This window comes from Mytilus californianus, unplaced genomic scaffold (assembly GCF_021869535.1).
Source record: "Mytilus californianus isolate M0D057914Y unplaced genomic scaffold, xbMytCali1.0.p SCAF_4, whole genome shotgun sequence".
In the NCBI taxonomy this organism is placed as follows: Eukaryota; Metazoa; Mollusca; class Bivalvia; order Mytilida; family Mytilidae; genus Mytilus; species Mytilus californianus.
In genome coordinates, this window is record NW_026262690.1 from 69,500,115 (window position 1) to 69,523,330 (window position 23,216).

Here is a 23,216-nt window from a genome sequence, read left to right on the forward strand (position 1 = left end):
ACGACACTTGAATGATTACCAATCATAACAGTAATCAGTAACCATAAAATAAATTGACGTTAGTTCGTTTATTAAAAAACTTTATTTTTTTAATTTAATATAAAGCTGTTATTAAAATCTGAGACTACTATAACACTCAGTGAAAATGAACGAACAAATTTTGAATTTGTATTTGAAAAAGGATGAATATCAAACAAGCATTGATAATAGATCTTCATAATTCACAGTCAATGTATTCCACTTTTGAATAAAATTAATACCGGAAATAAGTACGACCACTTCATAATTATTTAATGATGTGAACAGTCCAAACAAGGAGTGACCATTTCCTTATCTTAAAAGTGGATTAAATGTTTATTGTATGTATGACAAAATAATAAACTATCTTTGACAAATATTATAGTTCAATTGATTTCTATATAAAAAGTAAAAATACCAAGCTCCAAGGAAAATTCAAATTGGAAAGTTTCTTATCAAATGGCAAAATCAAAAGCTCAAACACATCAAACGAATGGAAAATAACTGTCAACTGTAAACTTGGTACAGGCCTTTCCATATGTAGAAAATAATAGATTAAACCTGGTTTTATAGCTAGCTTAACCTCTCACTTGTATGACAGTCGCATAGAATTCCATTATATTGACAACAATGTGTGAACAAAACAAACAGACATAATAGGTAAAAATGTCAAAAATAGGGGTACAGCAGTCAACATTGTGTTATAATCTTAATCACTATAAAAAAAAAGAAATATGCCAACAAAGAAAAACAAAATGGCATATAGAAAAGAACATAAGCAAAAATGAAAGACGAGCATACAAAAAAATGACCACAGCACAACAACACAATGGCGGGATGCATAAGTACGGAGACACGACAAAAGGATATTACCCAAAATGGACAAAACAGTAAAGGTTTATAATTTACAAAGACAAATAAAAGAACACTATAACACGTAATTAAGATGATAAACAACGTCAGTGCCTAGAATCTATATTTCAAGATCATCATGTATTTTTTGTGAAGTTGACACGGAATATTTATCAACAAGGTCTTGGTATCTTCCGATGAACTTTTTTTTAGAAAAAAAGGACGAAACGTTCTTTGACATAACAGGGCCCTCGGTCATAAAACTTTACTCAGAACTCGGAGTACAAAATATGTGCTCAAAAATATTTTCGAGCACATATTTTGTTAATCCAGTATTTTGATTGGTTGATTTCTGAGTCTCAGTACAATAATCGTGCTCGGAAGTTTTATGACCGCAAGGCCTGGTTTATCAACTTTCTGCTCAGACACTGGTGACGTTTTATAAAGTCTGAGTAGCAGCTGCAAGCTCGTGAATACCGAATGAGTTGGGAAATGTATATCACAATCACATATGCAGGTGAAGTTGGTATATTGCTACTAAAGTGGGAGAAATCGAAAATTTCAAAATTAAAATCGTCTCGTGTGTATGTTGGCGTTTGCTTTTGTTGTAGTTCAGTGTTTCTGTTGTTCCGTTGTTTTCTTCTTATAGTTGATGTGTTTCCCTCGGTTTTAGTTTGTTACCCGGATTTGTATTTGCTTAATCGAATTATGACTATTGAACAGCGGTATACTACTGTTGCCTTTATTTGTCATAGTCATTAGCCACCGAAAATATTTGATTTAAAAATTAGAATTTTACTGTACATTGAAATTCTCTTCTATAATTTTGTTTTTGTTTTATCCATATGATTTTTTATTATATCAAAATGTAAAATATATTTTGAATAAGTCTCAGTGTAAATTGGATTTTTTAAGTTTTAAACGTTTTGTTTTTCTCTACAGTGGGAGTATGTGAAAGGAGAAAGGAGTTGCAGCTACGAAAAATGGAACATATCCATGTTAATGTGTGGAACAGATATGAGGGTCTGAATGGGGGTCATTCATTTCTTATTCTTTAATTTTGTTCATAATTTTTCTCTATTCTTTATTTGATTTGCCCATTATTCTCTATTCTTTATTTTTTTGACTATTTTTTTGTCTATTCTTTATTTGCTTTCCCCTTTATTCTGCACCATATTCCATTATTGTCTATTCTGTAAACCCCATCTAGACCCTCAGGTATTTCCTGACTTTAACAAATCTTGATGATCACAAATATGATTGTAGAAGAAAATTTTAACAAAAAGGGGAAAATATGATTTTTAATTAATATATATGTTTTTGTCTTACCTACAGATATCATCATGTCTATTTTTATACTCAGAGGAAAAGTAATTTTCCAGAAGGTAAATTATTTTCTGAGTTTAAAGTATGACACGTTGTTCACATCAAAAGTATGTTAATCCACCATTTTCTACATAAGAAAATGCCTGTACCAAGTCAGGAATATGACAGTTGTTATCCATTCGTTTGATGTGTTTGAGCTTTTGATTTTGCTATTTGCGTAGGGACTTTCCGTTTAGAATTTTCCTCGGAGTTCGGTATTTTTGTTATTATACTTTTTATTAAAATTATACACCTAGTATTATAAAAATACATCATCTTGTAAACATTGAAGTTGCTGAGAGAGACGGAAACGCATTTACTTCGACTTTTCGAACCAGTAAATCACATTTCGTAGCTAAGCAAATAAACTTGAAAACCCTTGACCATTCTTCAGTGAATTAAGAGTTCATCACTAGTGTGTTTTTTTCATTTGAAACTAAATTGTAATACGGATATATACCGTGTGAGTTACAAGTTAGATAAAATAGGTTTTCCTTAATTTTGAACTGCAACATGAAAAACAAACTGATCAACAGATGTCAATGAATTAAGAGTTCATCACTAGTGTGTTTTTTTCATTTGAAACTAAATTGTAATACGGATATATACCGTGTGAGTTACAAGTTAGATAAAATAGGTTTTCCTTAATTTTGAACTGCAACATGAAAAACAAACTGATCAACAGATGTCAAGAAAAAAAGCTATACTTTAACCCCACCACTTGTTAATGTGCATGTCCTAAGTATGGAAACCTCGTCAGTTGTTGTCTTTTGTCATTAATCATGTTTTTGCTATATAAGGAATTTGTGTTGATGACCAATCATTCACAACTTTTTAGACTCTGAACGATTTAGAGCTTGACATTGTATAGGACGCCATCTTTCGTTGAATATGGTATTTTGACTATTTTGAGTAGTTGAGCTGCTGTCTCACCGACACATCCCCCATATTTTCTTTTAATCATCATACATACATTAATTGAATTAGACTTGATTCACTGATTAATGTTTACTTCATTAAATATAAAAGCGAGAAAGTCCCCAGTTTTATATAGCCATTTAACTGTCTTTCAAACAAATCATGCAAAAAATGACAAATAACAAAAATACCGAACTCCAAGGATTTAAAACGGAAAGTCCCTGATCAAATGGCAAAATCAAAAGATCAAACACATCAAACGAATGAAAGCAACTTTCATATACCTGACTTGGTACAGGCATTTCCTTATGTAGAAAATGGTGGATTAAACCTGGTTTTATAGCTAGCTAAACCTCTCACTTGTATGACAGTCGCATAAAATTCCATTATATTGACAACAATGTGTGAACAAAACAAACAGACATAATAGGTAAAAATGTCAAAAATAGGGGTACAGCAGTCAACATTGTGTTAAAAGGGTTGGAATTTAAAACAATGAGAATGAAACATTAATAGGGGGTATGGCTTGAATGAATATAGTATTATAAATTCATATTTCAATGGTTAATGAAAGCAACAAAAAAATTAACTAAAAGTTTCAAATTATTTTCAGTAAATACTTAACCATGTGAAAATGTTTTTGGAACTTTTTGATTTAAAATATAAAAAAATGTCCCCTAAATACTTTAATTCAGTTGAAAAAAGTTTGTACGCGTTATGACCTGAGATTTTCTTCTTCAAGCATTTTCTCCTTCAGAGGTTGACAGGTTTGTAGAGATATGGTTGGACATGAAAAAAGAGGAAACATTTTGACTGCTGTTAAACAGTAATTGTAAAGTTGGTAAGGTAAGAACAGTATTTTAACCAACAAATATGTTACTTTTGCTTTACCAAATTTTTTCTGATTTCTTTGACATGCAGAGGGTGTAACAGATTTCGCAACCAATGCTGGCAAAACAAGACGTAATTTCGTTTCATATATTGTGAAGCATAAGCGGCCGGAAATCCCTTATTATCGGTACTATTGTCGTACGGGGAAAATGTATGTATGCTGCAAACCTCATCATTTCACTATCCGACTTTTTGTTCAGTGGCAAGTATAATGACTTCTTATAATCAAAGACGTAAACGTTTTCACAAAATACATAAATTAAAAAATTGCTGTGATATTACAGCACCCCCCCCCCCTAAATAAAATAAACAAAAGCACATGGCTTTATTGCTGTCCTTCATCTCAAAGTCGTAGCACATTATCACAGAGAGTCTAAATGGAGTCAACACAACATTAAATTTCATTTTGACTTATGAAGATTTTTAAATGGATAACATAGGACTAATAATTATTAGGTAATAAAGTGTTAAGTTAACTTACTAACCCAAAGAAATTAAACGGAAATCATACTGAGAGACGATCATGTGCGAAAAGTTGAATGACAATTTCCTATATGTTGTAAATACATACGTATTTAGGATAATGCGATTTTGCTTGAATAATGAACGAATGATAATGTCCTTATGTTGTAAATACATACGCATTTAGTATGATACGATTATAAATTTGTTTACATAATAAACAATCTATTTAGAATATTATCCTTCAGCTTACATTGAATAAAAAAAAAATCCCTTACAAATACTAAAGTTGAAAAAGTGGTAAATAGACGGGATATTGAAAGTGAAATTTTTTTTTATAAACATGCATAGATGGACACAACTTTCAGTGTCAGTTGAGTATATTTCTATAAAACTACACGAATGTGTTTGTAAAAATATATGTAGTTAAATTATTATAAAGAAAAAAATCTACCGGACCTAAAAAGATACAAATTATGATTTAAAGATAAAATAAAAAAAACAAAAAAAAAACCAACTCACATAACAAATTAGCAAGTGCCAACATGCCTTACAACCATCTGAAAGTCCATTACAGACTTAAAACGAATGCATGCATGAAACTAAAGAAGTAAAAACACCACAATAGAAACATAACTATCTTGATATTTTGCTTAATTTAAGTTTTCCGAAGAATGAAACAGTTTTTTTTAGAAAGAAATTGCAATCCGTTGTAAACTATATTCTTCAAAATCTTGGAAACACATATGCTTTAACTGAACTTTTAAAAACTAATAAGCTGACCTCAACTATTTCAAGAATATTCTGACCTCTATCCCTCCCGATCTTACTATTATTGTAAAGTCTTTTTGTGTAAACAAAGTATTTGGTGAAATTGATATGATTTTTTAATAATATATCCGTATTTGTTCATCAATACAGATCCTTAAGATTAAGAGAGATTAATTAATATGAAACAATAGGGTTTATTTCACATTTTTTAAAAGAATATTTTTTTCATCCACCAAGGAATACGTTCATTTTTGAATGTAGAAAAACATATTTTCCATTACATATATATATATATATATATATCATATATTCTTATCATGGCGTCAACAAAAACACAAGATGAACGTTTGACTGAATGGAACAACACTGTTTTGAAATATTTGATTCCAAACGACGTTGTTTTATCTCTATACTTGATACTGGGAACTATTGGAAATATAACAGTTATTTTGGTATATGTTTTCAAAATGAAAGTAAAACGAGACGACAGATTTTTCATACCGGTGCTTGCTTCAGTGGATTTTATAGCATGTCTTGTTGGTGCATCGTTTGCCTTTGCTTGGAACATAATACCGGTAAAGTTCAATAATGGAATTGTCTGTGAAGTACTCTGGTTTGTTTCTCAAGGGGTAACAATTATATCCGCAGTTTTATTGATAATAATAGCAGTGCAGCGATACCTTAAAGTATGTAAGCCATCATTTATTTTTACACAGAAAATGAAATATTTTTGTACTATTTTGGCTTTTTGTTTCGGATTCGCATTTTCAGTTCCAATATTTTTCTATTATGGTTCGGTAGAAATTTACAATCCAATGCTGAATGTTACAGGATTTTGGTGTGGACAAAAGAGACAAAACATAGAACACGTAATTATTTTTGATATAAGTGCTGTTATAGTTGCAGTTATTGCTTCCATAGTTCTTATTATTCTGTACATTTTGATTGGAAAGGCAATTTATCGAAAGTTTATAATATTCCAACAATCTGTGAAACAGGGAAAGTATACTAAAAATCAGAGGAGTTCTGTGGAGTTAGAAAGTGTACTAGCGGTTGATAAAGATAACGAAAACGAGTCTTCAAGATCAAGAGCAAACAGTATCGAAGATCTCGTCGAATGCGATACATACAGACGAAAAGTGAAACGAGGTTCCGCTGATACCCTTGATCAAGGACGTTTCTTCACAATAGGACAACATTTTCGAACGCACAGATATTCATACATGTTTATGACAATTACTGCACTATTTATCATTGCATATTCACCACGGGTAACACTGATGCTTTTGGAAAGTATTGACCCTAATTTTTGGAACAAACCTAATGAGGCCATCGCTGGATTTTTGTTCCTGTATAGGATGTACCTTTTAAATCATGCTGTTAATCCATTCATATATACCTTTTTCGATACAAGATTTCGCAAGGCAGTTTCGGAAATATTTTGTTGTTGTTGTGCAACAAAAAAATCAATGTCGCTATGATCAACTCGCCATTGGTAAAATTAGTACTTGCATTATTAAGTTAGAAATAACTTTTTTCAATGTATCATACATTTCAGATAAAAAAAATTCTATAAGATAGTTTTAAAACTTTGTTTTGTATTTATTTATGCTTAAACACAAATGATCAGATAAATTGATTTGAATAAATCATTTTGTGACAGGGGTATGCTTCAATCGAACCAATGTATTTAAGAATTGAATGCTGCTTCTCTTTGTAATTTTATTGAAATGTAAAAGCGTTGACTGAAGCACATAATATTATGCGCACATTCAGCACTTCAACACCCCTTTATACTAATTACAAAAATGAGCATTCAATTCATATAATTACATTGTATTGTACATCATGAAATTACGAGTTAAACCAAGCCTTTGTTTTTTTTTTTCTCTTCTTTTGCAATGTTTAAAAGTTGTCTCGGATAGCATGTGCATTCATAGATAAGAGGCGAAAGATACCAAAGGGACATTCAAACTCATAAGTCAAAAATAAACTGACACCGCATGGATAAAAAAGAAAAAAGACAAACAGACAAACAACAGTACACAAAACACAACATAGGAAACAAAAGACTGAGCAACGCGAACCCCACCAAAAACTGGACGTGATATCAGGTGCTCCGGAAAGGTAAGCAGATCCTGCTCCACATGTGGCACCCGTCGTGTTGCTCATGTTTTTACAAACCCGATGATAAGTCTAATTCGGTGGTCACATTCAGGGGAAAGAGGACGGGATTGTAGTTACGACAATTGGAACATAGCCGTTGTCATCTGTGAAACAGATATTCCATAACGGTCAAGATATACCATGTTGAATATCGCCAATTCTTGAACCTGCATAACTGTATTCGTGGTTTAACATAGATGAAACTTTTTCCTGGGGAAAGAAGAAAACAAGATTTATCTGAAAAAAAAATGTCAGAAATCAAGCCGTTAGAAGATATAACTTTTGCAGTAGTGTTTAAATTTAGTCTGTACTATATATATATTTATCTAATCATAAATCTTGTTCCGCTATTCATTATTACTGCTAACTGTTTCCATGTCAAAAACAGATATTTTAGGGCAAAAACTCATGAAAGCAGTTATCTTACAACTTCTATCATATTGACTATCTTGTTTGACTGATCATAATTGCTATTTGCAGTTTTCTCTATCTAAAACAGTTTAGAAGAAATTTACAAAAAAATATTTAGAAAATTCAATCGAGAGCAATAACTCAGGCATCAACCAACAATGTCCGTTATTATAGCTTTTTGTTTCTTTCTCTCTAGCTGTAATCGTTTTCATCTTGTGAGTAAAAAAAACTGCAGTTCTTGTGATTTAATGTTTAAAGAAGATACCTTGAGGAAGCGTGTGTGCAAATGTGGTTCCATTCCACTCAATTGTTTCAAAGGAGAAAATATTTTTTAAAAGTTTATGGACGGACGCACGCCAAGTGATGGCAATAGTTTCCACTGGAACAAAGGGCCCGGTGAACTAAATATTACGGGTGAACAGTTAGAGATAAACCATAGTTTCTGTCTATTGAACACGTAGACATACTTAGACTTGCATGCATAATTAACGTCACTAATTAATTTGCAGAGTTGTTTGTTAAACCGTTAATCTTAAAACTATGGTTACACTGAAATATTCATTACTTTAGAATACTTTAATAGAGGCTAGAGCAATGCACAAAAACATTTTTATTTTGGAGATGAACATTTTCATTTAATCAGAGAGTAATATTATTTATTCGATCGCGATTTTTACCTTTTACTTTAGGGTGGTTGTTTTTTTTATTTTGCGGTTTAATAAATAGGGCGCATTACATTTGCACGCATTACATTTTCGGGCATTTTGGGGTTAAATTCTTTTACGTTTGCGCGCAGCTTTTGATAACAATTGCGCGCATTCATTTAACAGGTAACACTGGTATGAAATAAAGATAATTCATAATAGATATGACTATAGTTATAATGAATTTTGAACATATTTGTAAATTTGAATTATTTATTTTTCATATTGAATTCTAAAAAAATATAAAGAAATCCCGTAATGTTAGCTTAAGACATACATGTAACTTAATTTCGAATATATCAGAGTAAATAGTATTCTGTTTCGATCCTAATTTTACCGAATAATGATCGCTTTAGTAAATAATTTAAGTCAGTTTGTAAAGTTTCGTGAAAGCACAAACACAAAACCTTTTTCCTTCAAGTCTTTGTGCATCACTATCGTCAGTAGAATCCAGGCATACTACAAACGGTCCGGAATCATTCCATTCTCACTACAATGAGCAATTTTATTCAGCACATCCACGTATTTTTGTGTTTTCTGGTTTCTTAAAGCAGTGGTCTTCAAATATTCAACACGTTATGACATGAAAAATCAGTACTTTTAATCTTTAGATTTTCTATGTTTTTACATTTTTATCTGTATATTTTTTCAGAAATAAGTGCTTTTGCATAATAAAACAGACGTATCCTGCTCTAAATTACAGTTAAATAAATAAATAAATAAGTATAATCTACCTATATTTACCTGAGTTTACCTGTAAAAGAATGCGCGCAAATGGAATCAAAAGCTGCTCGCAAACGTAATCATTTTTGCGCGCAAATGTCATGCACCGAAATAGATATGGAACATATCCATATTAATGTGTGAAATAAATATTTCCTCGCTGTACCAAATCATGATGATCACAAGTATGAGTTTATGAGAAAATTTTAACAAAAACATTAAAATATTTTTTTCTTAAATTGATATATTCTTGACTTACCTGCATGCATCAAAATGACTATTGTTATACTTAAAGAACATTTTTTATCACAGAGGGTAAATTGTTTTTTTTAGGTTAAAAAGTACGACACGTTGTCCGCATCAAAGTATGTGATGGTGTGTATTAATTGAAATTACACACATAGTATTATAAGATGCATCATCTTGTAAACATCGAAGTGGTGTTGCTGAGAAAGACGGAAACGCAAGTTACAACTTAAAGGGAAATCACACTATTTATACTACTAATAATAATTCATTGAAATTTTGCATGTAGACAGATCATACGTATTACGATATTTTAGGCGAAAAAAAAATTGGGGTCACCGATGTTGTTTTCGAGATATGACGTCATCAAAACTTACAGAATCGCGTTATAACGAAATATAGAAATAGCGCTCTAAATTTCTAAAAAAAGACAAACTTATTGAAAAACGATGTTTAACCGGAATAACAAAAACAGTCAAATGTAACTTGTACCTTATGAGCATTTATTTGTCTCGGTTTCCTTATTTTTGAAGGCCTTTGAACAGTTCCCGCCATTTTTAATTGCTATTTATAATAGATTTTTCTTGAAATAAAAAAAATCTACTAATGTTTTTCCCTTCAAACTTCTGCATAAGTTGCAGCTTCAGGGAAGATTTTAAAAGCATAAATAAAAAAAGGGGGTCACTGATGTTTTTAGTCCGCTAAAACGGATATAATCTTATTATTGAATTTTGGCGGGAACTATAATAACCTTTTCTGTTTTACGTTATAGAACGACGTTGCTGGCATAACAGCATTTCTTGCAACGCTTGGGTTGAATTAAACCTTTTCATTACAAAATATAATATCATTTTTTTACATTTTTTAAGGTATTTTGATTATTCATTGATATTTTTATCAATCTATCGAATCGTTAAACATAGATACAATAACAGTTTATTATAAAGTAATTGTCAAAGTTGAAGTCATCTCATTTTTTTAATTGCATTTGTTGTATGGGGAAAACGAATGTTTGCCTCATGCCGTATTATAGAAATAATTTTCGGCTTCCAGATAAAGAATCTTCTACCTCGGAAGACTGAGGGTATCCGTGCTGAAAAGAACACTTTCCTTTTAGACTGCAGGCAGAATAATTTCGTTACCATAATTTCACTAGCTTGTCCATACGCACCGGGAAGATAAAATCTGAAATGCCGTGTTAAAAATGCCACAAATTCAGCACGTTAAAAGAAACCTATTTTCGGTAGGAATTCAAAATTGGCTAACATTTCCGTAATAACACAACGCTTCATAATTTCTTCGAACTGTGGAAACCAAATTTTTTTCTGGGTTCTATCATCCCGCATCCATTTTTCATACATCGTTTCATGTTCATTGTACCAGAGACATTGTATTATATGTCTCTGATTGTACATAATATGTTCAATGTTCATTGCCTGTGTATTAAAACTTTATGTATTACGTATATTTTATTACCGTTCGATTAATCGCTCAACTTTGGTATGTTATGAGAAATACAATGCATCTGATAATTTAGAATGAATTGACAATAAAATACACATCGCCATATTGATATCGGGAACATATAATGTTCCCAGTTGATATGTAATAAAAAAATTCGTAAGGGTTCCGCGGAACCTAGTGTCTAGCCTACTTTTGCTATTGTCTATGTTTTCAGTGTGATAGGGGAATGCACATAATTGATACAGTTAATGAAATGGTTTATGAATATAATAAATGTTTTAAAAACTTCAACTGCAGACTCTATGTAATGTTAACTGGAAGAAAAACTAAGTCCATTTATAAGTAATAGACGGAAAAACAGGAAATACATTTTTACAAAATGTCCTTCTAAATACTAGCTTTTGATCATTAACAAGCTTCTGTCCAAGTTTGGTACAAATCCAGGATAGTTTAAGAAAGTTATTAAAAATTTTAAAACTTTAACCACAGAGTGAATGTAATGTTAACTGGCAGAAAAACTAAGTCCATTTATAAGTAAAATACGGATAATCAGGATTTTTTTTTTTACAAAATTTACTTCTGGATACTATCTTATGATCATAAACAAGCTTCTGTCCAAGTTTGGTAGAAATCCAGGATAGTTTAAGAAAGTTATTAAAATTTCAAAAACTTTAACCACAGAGTGAATATTTGTGGACGCCGCCGCCGCCGACGACGACGACGCCGACGACGGAATGTAGGATCGCTATGTCTCGCTTTTGCGACAAAAGTCGCAGGCTCGACAAAAATCTTTTAATTTGTAATAAACGGATCTTGTTTTTTTCTTGTTCTGCTATACATCTATCCGTGTTTCTGTGGACATGTTGATATATTTTATCTAACTCTAGTTTTTTGTCGAGCCTTCGACTTTAGTCGAAAAGGCGAGACATAGCGATCCTACATTCCGTCGTCGGCGTCGGCGTCGTCGTCGCCGGCGGCGGCGGCGTCCACAAATATTCACTCTGTTGTTAAAGTTTTTGAAGTTTTAATAACTTTCTTAAACTATCCTGGATTTCTACCAAACTTGGACAGAAGCTTGTTTATGATCATAGGATAGTATCCAGAAGTAAATTTTGTAAAAATAAAATTCCTGTTTTTCCATATTTGACTTATAAATGGACTTAGTTTTTCTGCCAGGAAACAATACAGTCACTCTGTGGTTAGAGTTTTTAAATTTTTAATAACTTTCTTAAACTATCCTGGATTCGTACCAAACTTGGTCAGAAGCTTGTTAATGATCATAAGATAGTATCCAGAAGTAAATTTTGTAAAAATAAAATTCCTGTTTTTCCATATTTGACTTATAAATGGACTTAGTTTTTCTGCCAGGAAACAATACAGTCACTCTGTGGTTAGAGTTTTTAAATTTTTAATAACTTTCTTAAACTATCCTGGATTCGTACCAAACTTGGTCAGAAGCTTGTTTATGATCAAAAGATAGTATCCAGAAGTAAATTTTGTAAAAACAAAATCTATTTTTTCCGTATTTTACTTATAAATTGACTTAGTTTTTCTGCCAGGAAACAATACATTCACTCTGTGGTTAAAGTTTTTAAGATTTTAATAACTTTCTTAAACTATCCTGGATATTTACCAAACTTGGACAGAAGCTTGTTTATGATCAAAAGCTTGTATCTCGAAGGAAATTTTGTCAAAATTTTGTACCTGTTTATCCGTATTTTACTTATAAATGGACTTAGTTTTTCTTCCATGTAACATTACATACAGTATGCAGTTAAAGTTTTTAAAACATTTTTTAGATCCATAAACTATCCTAGATTTATACCAAACTTGGACAGAAGCTTCTTACAATCAAAAAATAGTATCGAGAGGAATATTTTTATTGATTTTTTTCCCCATTTTTGTTGAGCCTGCGATTAACAGCAAAAGTAGGCGAGACACTGGGTTCCGTGGAACCTTTACGAATTTTTTTATCAGATGACAAATGAGAGTGTGGATAACCTTTGAGGTAGAATAAGAGTTCCAGTTCCAGCTAAATTTTGAGTTAAAGTTCCAGTTTTATTTTTAGTTCGAATGTTAATTCGAGTAAGAGTTCTAGTTAAAGCTCGAGTTCCACTTAGAGAGTTATACTGTAAGATAGAATAAATTCTGGTAAGAGTAAAAATTTTGAGATCCGATGAAATTAAAAGAAAGATTGCAGTTTCTATTTTTTATGTTTCAGTATGGTATAGCCTATACACTGATTAATGATAGGTAATTTGAAAATAACTGATTGATTGTGTGTGCCACTTTCACCACTTTGCTATATCATGTTGGCCATTTTTTTTTAAAGAACCAAGGTATCAAGAGTAAATCAGCTACCTTTGTATTAAACAAATGGTTGTCCTTTACAGTCATGATCGGAATCTGACAATTTCCCTATATCACTGTTTGTTGACATGCAAGTGATCACATTGAGTGATCTGATCACGAACCTACATCTAAACTACTATTTTTCGTTTTGTTTTTGTTTTTTTCTTGATTTTTGCAAAACTTTCAGTGGCAAATATTACATGTATATCGGCACAAATTTGTTTTCTATATGAGATGAATACTCTTTCACAAGACGGACCTTGATGTGATGGTTACAGTTTAGCACTCTGAAATACATGTTTCTCTACATAAATACATGTGTGTGTGTTAAATATTTCTCTTGTAGGAGACTTGTAAAGCCAAATATACAGTGTGGATTTTTTGTTGTTGTAGGCAGTACGGTCATCAATAGGACAAAAATAACTAGGCATAGTGTTTGATATTCCCAGATTGCTCTGACGTCTAGCGGCCTTATTTTTTAATTTGCTGGTCGTACAGTTCGCTATAATTGACAGTTTGAAGAAATACTACAAAATATGATTTTTTTTTGTGCCCAAATTATGTAAGCCTGTACAAAGAGTTAAAGGAAGATTGAGTATAATGTACTATATAATACGGTGCTAAATTTTCTTTGATTTCGACAGGCAGCAACCGATGTAAAATTGTGTATGCTTCTTTTACAGTGATGTTTAGCTGCATGGCGTTATTATAGGATTAAACGCCTTTTTAAAGGAATTTAGTGGTATATAAACTCGACCAATTCACTCACAAAAAATAAAAGTCCGAAGGACTTTTATGATATGTTTGTGAGTGACTTGGTCCAGTTTATACACCAATAAATTCCTTTAAAAAGGCGTTTAATCCTTATAATTCTTTAAAACTGGAGATAAGGAATTTATTTTTCAACACTCGTAACCTCTGTCACAAGTAAATGGTGTATTTGTCATTGAATTGGCCTGGCGCATGAATATATTTGTTGGTTAACGCAAAAATGTGTACTCCATGAAATTTGCTATCTGGTAAAAAATAAACTACAAAAACACTTATTATCATTCAAATGAATGTTTTGTGTTTATTATTTAATTTAACGATTAACGCGAAGTGAAAATAAATATTTTTAACGTCGGGCCGGATTGTGCTATTATAGCCGCCATCTTGTTTACATTGGTTACAAAAAGAAGTTCGGTCAACGTCGTCTATCGAAAAATAAACAACGTCAAGAACAACTACCGGAAGTCCTCTCGACCAATCATATCAACGTATTCCCTAATATGCAAATCATATGAGAATTATTCTTAAATAACGTTTGATATTTCAACAAATATGATTACTCTACGAATCACTCGTGTTCATGTGTTTGTACGCTTACATGCTGTTACTCTTGGTATATTTTTATTTTATTCCAGTATATTCCCACATACTGCATCGCGACGATACGATGCCAACAGTTGGGTTACACTAATGACAGGACAATTGCCCGTATTGACCGGATGATATATAAATAGTCAGAACTTTTTTGTTATTTGATAGATGATTTTAATATTTGAAGACCTTAGAAATACTAGACTATATTTTATGAAAATCTAATAAAAAAAAGTTGACCGGACGGATTTCCCACTCACTGATGTACGCTTTACATATATTGAACTGATCGATAAAAAGTGTTACTAGTAATATCTCTTTTGTTTTACAATATTTTTTCATACAACTAAGAAATCTACGAGATTAACAGTTATCTTATATGAAAATTTAAACTTTATAGTAAGACAAAATGTTATTCTAAAAAAACAAAGTGGACCGGGTGGATTTCACATTTGCCGATGTACGCTTTGATTATACTGAAATGATCGACAAAAAGAGTAATGAATATCTCTTTTGTTTTAAAAATTTTTTTTTTCTTCGTGAAACTAAGAAATCTGCGAGATCAATAAATATGTTAATATATGAAAATATAAACTTTACAGTAAATAAAAATAATAATAATAATATCTTTATTTAAAGAGAGTAACTCATTTGAACCCAATCGTAAGGTAATTCATATCAAGACCATATCAAGACCACTTTCGGCTATTTTTTTGCCATACATTTTGTCCGTTTCGAGTAGAATTTTCATCAAAACGTCATTTGCTTTTTCTGCTTTAGTGAACGTCCCTTTGAGCGGGCCGCCATTTTAGAAATTAGCAACCTTTAGGACGGACTCGAAAACGGCGACGTCATAATACGGTCACGACACTATAGCGGCGCCGAGAGCGATGCGTATAAACAATAGTGTGAATTCCCTTTAAACACAATGGGTTTTCCTAAATATTGAAATGAAATATGCACAACAGACTGATCAGCAGAATTACAAAAAAACAATAGTTTATAACCCCTCCCCTAGTTTATGTGTCTGTCCTAAGTTAGGATCCTCGTCAGTAATGTTGCTGTCTTTTGTCATTAATCATGTTTTGCTATATAAAGAATTAGTGTTGATGACAAATCATTCACAACTTTTTAGACTTTGAATGATTTAGAGCTTGGCATTGTATAGAACGACATCTTTCGTTGAAGACGGTATTTTGACCTCTAGATTTTGGTTATTTTTGGTCGTTGAGCTTCTGCCTCACCGACACGTGATACATACATTTATTGAATTAAACTTGGTTCACTGATTAAAGTTAACTTCATTGAATATAAAAGCCAGAAAGTATGCAGTTTCTATATAGCTATGCATTTACTGTCTATTATCAAACACATCATGTAAAATGTCACAAAAATGTATAAAATCGCAGATAGAATTTGATAGTTATCTTTCTTTGTTTTTTCAGTTTTATCGATATATAATAAGTCCCCTTTCAACAATAAATAAATTATATAAACGCCTAAAGAGTGTACAAAACAACACCAACATTTAAAAAAAGGAAACATTAAATGTAAGTACCTATAAATATTTCGGATAACAGATATCCTTCATCAGTATGATTATGATGTATATATATTTGATGTGTTGTATTCTTAATTTGTTTTAAGATGAACAACATTTTATCATTAATTATTCAGCATACAATGATGATAGAGTGAGATTTCTCAAATGAGGCAAAATTTGTTTGGTTATCTATTAAGAAAAATTTGTCCTGCAGTATTTATGAATTATATTATCAAATGTCTAGATGTTAGACGAAACGTGAATTTATATACTTAATGACGGTGATTATTGTAACGATTTTATGGTTTTGGTACTGCCTGGAATAAAATGTACATGATTTATATAAGATGACAAATATAGGTAGGTTAAGAACTATAAAAACATTTTTAAAATATTTTACTTGTTCTAACATCGGACTCAAATTATAATGAACTGATTTTACTGTGCGTATTGCTATGTGCTTGTTTATTCCAAATTGGCTGGAGGTAAAGAGGGAGGGTTGAGATCTCACAAAATATGTTTAACTCCTCCGTATTTTTGCGTCTGTCCCAAGTCAGAAACCTCTAGCCTTTGTAAAATTAGTGTGTCTTTTAAAATTTTGGTTCATTTGTATGTTTCGGAGTTTAGCGTGACGTCCATTCCGCTGAAATAGTATACATTATTGTTTAGTGGCCAGCTGAATCCCGCCTTCGAATGCGGGATTTTCTTGCTGCGTTGAAGACCCATTAGTGGTCTTGGCTGTTTTCTGCTCTTTGGTCGGGTTGTTATCTTTGACACATTCCCCGTTTCCATTCCCTTTTCTAATGTTTCATTTCAACGTAAAATTTGGGTTTTTTTATACAAAATCATAGTGTATTGTTTTGTGAGTATAAATGTCATGCTGCCCATCAAAGGCCCTTCATTGAAACAATAAATATTCTTATTTCTATTTTATTCTTATTCTGTACCGTTGTATACATTACATTGGCAAACATTTCATGCAAATCAGAACGAGGACTAGTTAAGAATACTCCATCACTTTAAAAAGTTAAAGATATGGTTTAACATGAAGAAAAAGGAAAAAAATGCCTGCTGTCGAACAGCAAATGTATAGTTGGTAAGGTAAGGTCAGTAATTTTACCAACATATATACTATCTTTGCCTTATCGTGATTTTTCTGATTTCTTTGAGAGAGAGAGAGAGAGAGAGAGAGAGTTTTTTTTAAAGATCTATTTACCTTACCAACATAACATGAAAATCCAGGCAGTTACAAAATAAAAATAACCATTTTTTTTCACTCTAAAGGTCAAAATATGAAAGATGTCAGAGTAGATTTCAACTTTTGTTCTCTCATTTTCAATTGCAGATCACATGTCTACTTTCACCCTAGATCAACCTCATCATTTAACTATACGAACTTTTGTTCAGTTGCAAGTACAATGATTTCCTGAAATCAAACACGTAAAGGCTTTCACAAAATACATCAACTTGAAAATTGCCAAATGAGATTAAATTGGAAAATAGAAAAAAGTTTGACTGCATGTGCAAAATATACGTCTTTTTGATATGTTAACACAATCTATTTAGTTATATTACAACAAAAACCCACCCAACCTCTAAAAAAGCAAAGGAAAATGACTTTTAATGTAGGTCTTAATCTCAAAGTCGTAAAAAAGTCACAAAAGTCGAAATCCCTTACAAATACTAAAATTGATAAACAGAGAATATTGAGGGTGAATTTTTTTTATAAGCATTCATAGATGGACACAACTTTCAATGTATAAAGTGTCAGTTTAGTATATTTCTATAAAACTACTGAATGTGTCTGTAAAAATATATTTAATTAAATCATTATAAAGAAAAAATCTACAGGAATGAAAAGATAAAAACGTTAATTCAAAGATAAAAAAAAAACTAACTAACATAAACTTATTCTAAAAGGTTACCAATTCAACACTGTAATTAGATCTTTGAATATTGTTTTATTACATCGTGATGACCTTGAGGTCATTCCGATGTATTGCTATCGCCTAGATTTCCATTATGTAAATCAGTTTTGGGTTTGTAACCGATCTATAAACATGATAAATATGCGCACATAAACGAGTGCAAAATAACATTCCTTATCGTTTGATATAAATACATCTCTTCAATGAATACTGATAAAAATATTTTTGTTTACAACATAAATTAATAATATGAAATTTTTTTGTAGTTAGATATATATATATATATAAGTAAAAAATCATTGATAATATCAATGCACACGTAACGAAAAATTGTGTTAAAGCATGCGGAAGAATATCTCAAAGAACGTTTTGCGACAATACCGGCAAGGTCCGGTAACTCTGTAATTGTTTTTGCGGGAAAATATGAATGCCTACTCGTATCCAATCTTAGAAAAATCGAATTTTTACAGAAAAGTGTCCACCATGCACTTGCATTGCACTATTATTAGAATAGTAGAATAGAATGATGTACAAATGGATGCAAATCATATATATGTTACAGGCATTTTCTAAATTTAGGCATTTTGTAAAATGCCTGAATTTTCAGGCAATTTATAAAATGCCTAACCTTGACAGGCATTATACAAAATGACTAAAAATACCTAGTCATTTTGTTATATGACTGAAATTTTGAAACAAAATTCAACAAATTGCCTGTTCAGTTTCAGGCAATTTGTAAAAGAAGGATATCATTGAGATGTATATGACGAAAGTCGACAAAAAAAAACAATATCTTGCAAAGAAAATAACTAATGGTTCGGTAGAATTAATTCATTTTCCAAAAACCAGCTTGGAAGGTTTGTATGTTATATGATATGTTCTTTTTAGTGAAACTACTATAAGTACGTACTCACTCTGTATTTCAGATACCAGTAGTGAATTTATGATTATTTTGTCAAAATGGCAGAAGGACAAATGTTCTGTCATTAGAACAAAATTTACAATCGAATGTACAGACAATCTAGATTCAAAACAGGAAAGTGAAACATATGAAGCAGAAAATAAAAGAAGTTTGTTTTTAATTGACTGATTGATGTTTGTTTGATTTCAGTCGCGAATATGTCATGCATTTTTAAGGCGTGAACAATTTGGTTATAATTCGTATGGGTTTATCGTTATTTCTGCAGTGGATTGACCTGGATAAAGGACAGAAATTCGAACTGCCACAAGCAATTTAAATGAAGGTATTTTGGACAGGGACAGAGTTCTTAACGTACAGAAAGTGTTGGACTTTACTTACATGTGGCAATATATTTAATGTTCCCATTCAGCAATAATGAGAATTTATACATCCACATCCAAGCAAATTCCCTTCTATAGCATGGGTTTCGCCATACAAGGCCGTGTTTTTTTGTGATGCAAAATATATTAGTATCTAAATCTTCACTGCCTCAAGGGAGTTCCTTGATCTTTGTAATCTGTTGGATGAATGAGACAGTAGTTGACTCTGGTTAAGATCTTGAACTAGAGTCTCTCTAGAGCCTGTGTCGCTCACCTTTATCTACTGTGGTTTTTAAAATCATGTAAAATAAGGTTATTGTGAAACCCAATGTTGCCTAACGTTAAGTGTTTTATCAGTAAAGGTAATGAAAGAGCTAAAGGTATGATGATCCAGCTGGTTTCTCCAAATGTGGTCGAAGTGCTAAAACCAGATTTTGAGAAATAGTAAATATTTATCGAGGTTCTGTGCTTGTGTGAATTTGGAAAAATTCAGTAAAATTCATTCTTGATTATAAATAAAACTGCTTCGGTGTTCAAAGCTTTCAATTGTTTTTTTTTTAACATTTCATTCTATAAAATAATTTCAGGCATTTTATAAAACGCCTTTCAATTTTTCCAGGCATTTTATAAAATGCCTAGAAAAATTAGTCATTATGTATAATGACTGAATCTTGCAGGCATTTTATAAAATGCCTAGAAAAATTAGTCATTATGTATAATGACTGAATCTTGCAGGCATTTTAGAAAATGCCTAAAGTTTTCAGTCATTTTACAAAATGCCTAAATTTAGAAAATGCCTGTAACATATATATGTAACTGTTATTTTAATATAATATATAACAACAAATCAGTGTATACTGATTTGTATCACTACAATATAATAGTTATTAAGGTGAAGTTGAATTTCCTGTCATTTATTCATCATCCACGCACGAACTTGTCTCAGAAAAAAATATATCTCTGTACATTAACCTCAGTTTCAGGTAAAGAGATATGTTGGTTTTTTCTGAGACAAGAACTTGTGGTCATCCGATGTTCAGTACTTCAGTACTTTGATTAGTATAAATATGATTTTGTTATCAGTAAATTAAAACCAAACTAATATTTTTGTTATATACATATACATATGTATGGCAAGCCGTTTTTATATTTATTCAATTTCAAGATATCTTAGAAAGTAAATAAAATATCTTATAAGGTATATAAGATACTGTATTCTATATGATATATCTTTATTAATTTTAAGTTAATAAGACATCTTATATACTTTACAAGATATCTTATTAACTTTAAAAGATATCTCATTAACTTAAAAAGATATCTTATCAACTTTATAAGATATCTTTTAAACTAAATAAGATATCTTATATAGTTTATAAAGTACCGTTCAAACAAATACTTTGTGAGATATCTTGTTCATAAGAAATCTTTAAATGTATATAAAATATCGTATATTCTTTATAAGATATCTTATAAGCAATACAAGATATCTTATATAATTGATTTATTAGACATCTTAATCCGTCAATAAGATGTCTTATTTGGTTATAAGATATCTTATTTGATATATAAGATTTCTTATTTATTTTAAAGATATGTTATTTACTTATAAAAATATCTTATTTATTACAGTTTAGTTTTACAGAAAATATTTCTATTAGTTTACAAGATATCTCTATTATATATATATATATATATATATTTAATAAGATATCTTATTTAGTTTATTAGATATCTTATTAAGTTTATAAGATATCTTTAAAAGAAAAAAATATAAGATATCTAATATGTCTTTTAAGATATCTTTTGTTGAAGGCCGTACGGTGACCTATAATTGTTAACTTCTATGTCATTTGGGCTCTGGTGGAGAGTTGCCTCATTGGCAATTATACCACATCTTCCTATTTTTATATAACATAACAAATGTACAAGTCCCAATACCATCCAACCATCTGAAGGCCAATAACAGATTTAATACGAATGTCTAAACTTTAAAACGATAAGGCAATATAATCCTCTCTTAAAAGACAAACGATCAGTCTCTGAAATAAGGTTGGAAGCGCTGAAGCAAAAAGGATTATTGCTTGGCTTTCGATCGTTCTATCATTGTAAAGTCTTTTTGTGTGTAAAAGTATTTGGTTAAATTGATATTATTTTTCAATAATATATCCGTATATGTTCATCAATACAAATCCTTAAGATTAAGAGAGATTAATAAGGTTTATTTCATATTTTAAAAGAAAATTATCATTTTCCATCTACCAAGGAATTGTTCATTTTTAAGTGTAAAAATTTTATTTGCTCTTAAAAATTTACATATAACTATCAATGGCTTCAACAAAAATACAAGATGAACGTTTGACTGAATGGAACAACAATGTTTTGAAATATTTGATTCCAAACGACGTTATTTTATCTCTATACTTGATACTGGGAATTACGGGAAATATAACAGTTATTTTGGTATATGTTTTTAAAATGAAAGTTAAAAGAGACGACAGATTTTTTATACCGGTGCTTGCTTCGGTGGATTTTATAGCATGTCTTATTGGTGCATCGTATGCCTTTGCTTGGAACATTTTACCGGTAAATTTCAAAAATAGAATTGCATGTGTGGCACTCTCGTTTGTTTCTCAAGGGGTAACAATTGTATCTGCAAGTTTATTAATAATAATAGCAGTGCAGCGATACCTTAAAGTATGTAAGCCATCATTTAATTTTACACAGAAAATGAAATATTTTTGTACTATTTTGGCTGTTTGTTTCGGATGCGCATTTTCAGTTCCAATATTGTTCTGTTATGGTGTGGTAGAAATTTACAATCCAATGCTTAATGTCACAGGATACTGGTGTGGACAAAAGAGACAAAACATAGAACACGTAATTATTCATGATATAAGTGCTGCATTATTTGCAATAATTGCTTCCCTAGTTCTTATTATACTGTACATTTTGATTGGAACAACAATTTATCGAAAGTTTATAATGTTCCATGAATCTATGAAACAGGGAAAGTATACTAAAAATCAGTGGAGTTCTGTGGAGTTAGAAAGTGAACTAGCGGTTGATAAAGATAACGATAAGAAGTCTTCAAGATCAAGAGCAAACAGTATCGAAGATCTCGTCGAATGCGATACATACAGACGAAAAATTAAACGAGGCTCCGCTGATACCCTTGATCAAGGACGTTTCTTCACAATAGGACAACATTTTCGAACGCACAGATATTCATACATGTTTATGACAATCACTGCACTGTTTATCATTGCATATACACCACGTGTAACACTAATGATTTTAGAAAGTCTGGATCCTAATTTTTGGAACAAACCTAATGAGGCAATCGCTGGATTTTTATTTCTGTATAGGATGTACCTTTTAAATCATGCTGTTAATCCATTCATATATACCTTTTTCGATACAAGATTTCGCAAGGCAGTTTCGGAGATATTTTGTTATTGTTGTTCAACAAGAAAATCTATGTCTTTATGAGCAACTCGTCATTGGTAGTAATTAAGTTAGAATTTACTTTGTATAATGTATCATTCATCTAAGATTAATAATTTTCTATCCGATACTTTTAAAATTTCTTTTTCCTTTATTCATACTTTATCTATGAAATTTCAGAACATTTGCTCAGATGAATTGATTTGAATTACATTAAAATCATCGTGACAAGAACATCGAGATGGGGTTTACTGATTAGAGAATAATGGGCCAATACTACTTATTAATGGACTAATAAAATAAGAGACAGAG

General features: G+C 31.0%; 2 protein-coding genes across 2 annotated transcripts; both read left to right on the forward strand.

The window, feature by feature from the left end:
• Positions 1-5,594: 5,594 nt before the first annotated feature.
• On the forward strand, positions 5,595-6,762 carry LOC127737051 (cholecystokinin receptor-like). The gene has a single exon (XM_052247584.1). The coding sequence runs from the start codon at positions 5,595-5,597 to the stop codon at positions 6,756-6,758; it is 1,164 nt and encodes a 387-aa protein (XP_052103544.1). The 3' UTR covers positions 6,759-6,762.
• Positions 6,763-21,785: 15,023 nt separating this feature from the next.
• Positions 21,786-22,949, forward strand: LOC127737052 (cholecystokinin receptor-like). Its single transcript, XM_052247585.1, has one exon. The coding sequence runs from the start codon at positions 21,786-21,788 to the stop codon at positions 22,947-22,949; it is 1,164 nt and encodes a 387-aa protein (XP_052103545.1).
• The last annotated feature ends 267 nt before the right edge of the window (positions 22,950-23,216 follow it).

What these genes read in the sequence shown, in the direction of transcription:
- LOC127737051 (XM_052247584.1), top strand. Translation starts at nt 5,595, where the DNA reads ATGGCGTCAACAAAAACACAAGATGAACGTTTGACTGAATGGAACAAC.
- LOC127737052 (XM_052247585.1), top strand. Translation starts at nt 21,786, where the DNA reads ATGGCTTCAACAAAAATACAAGATGAACGTTTGACTGAATGGAACAAC.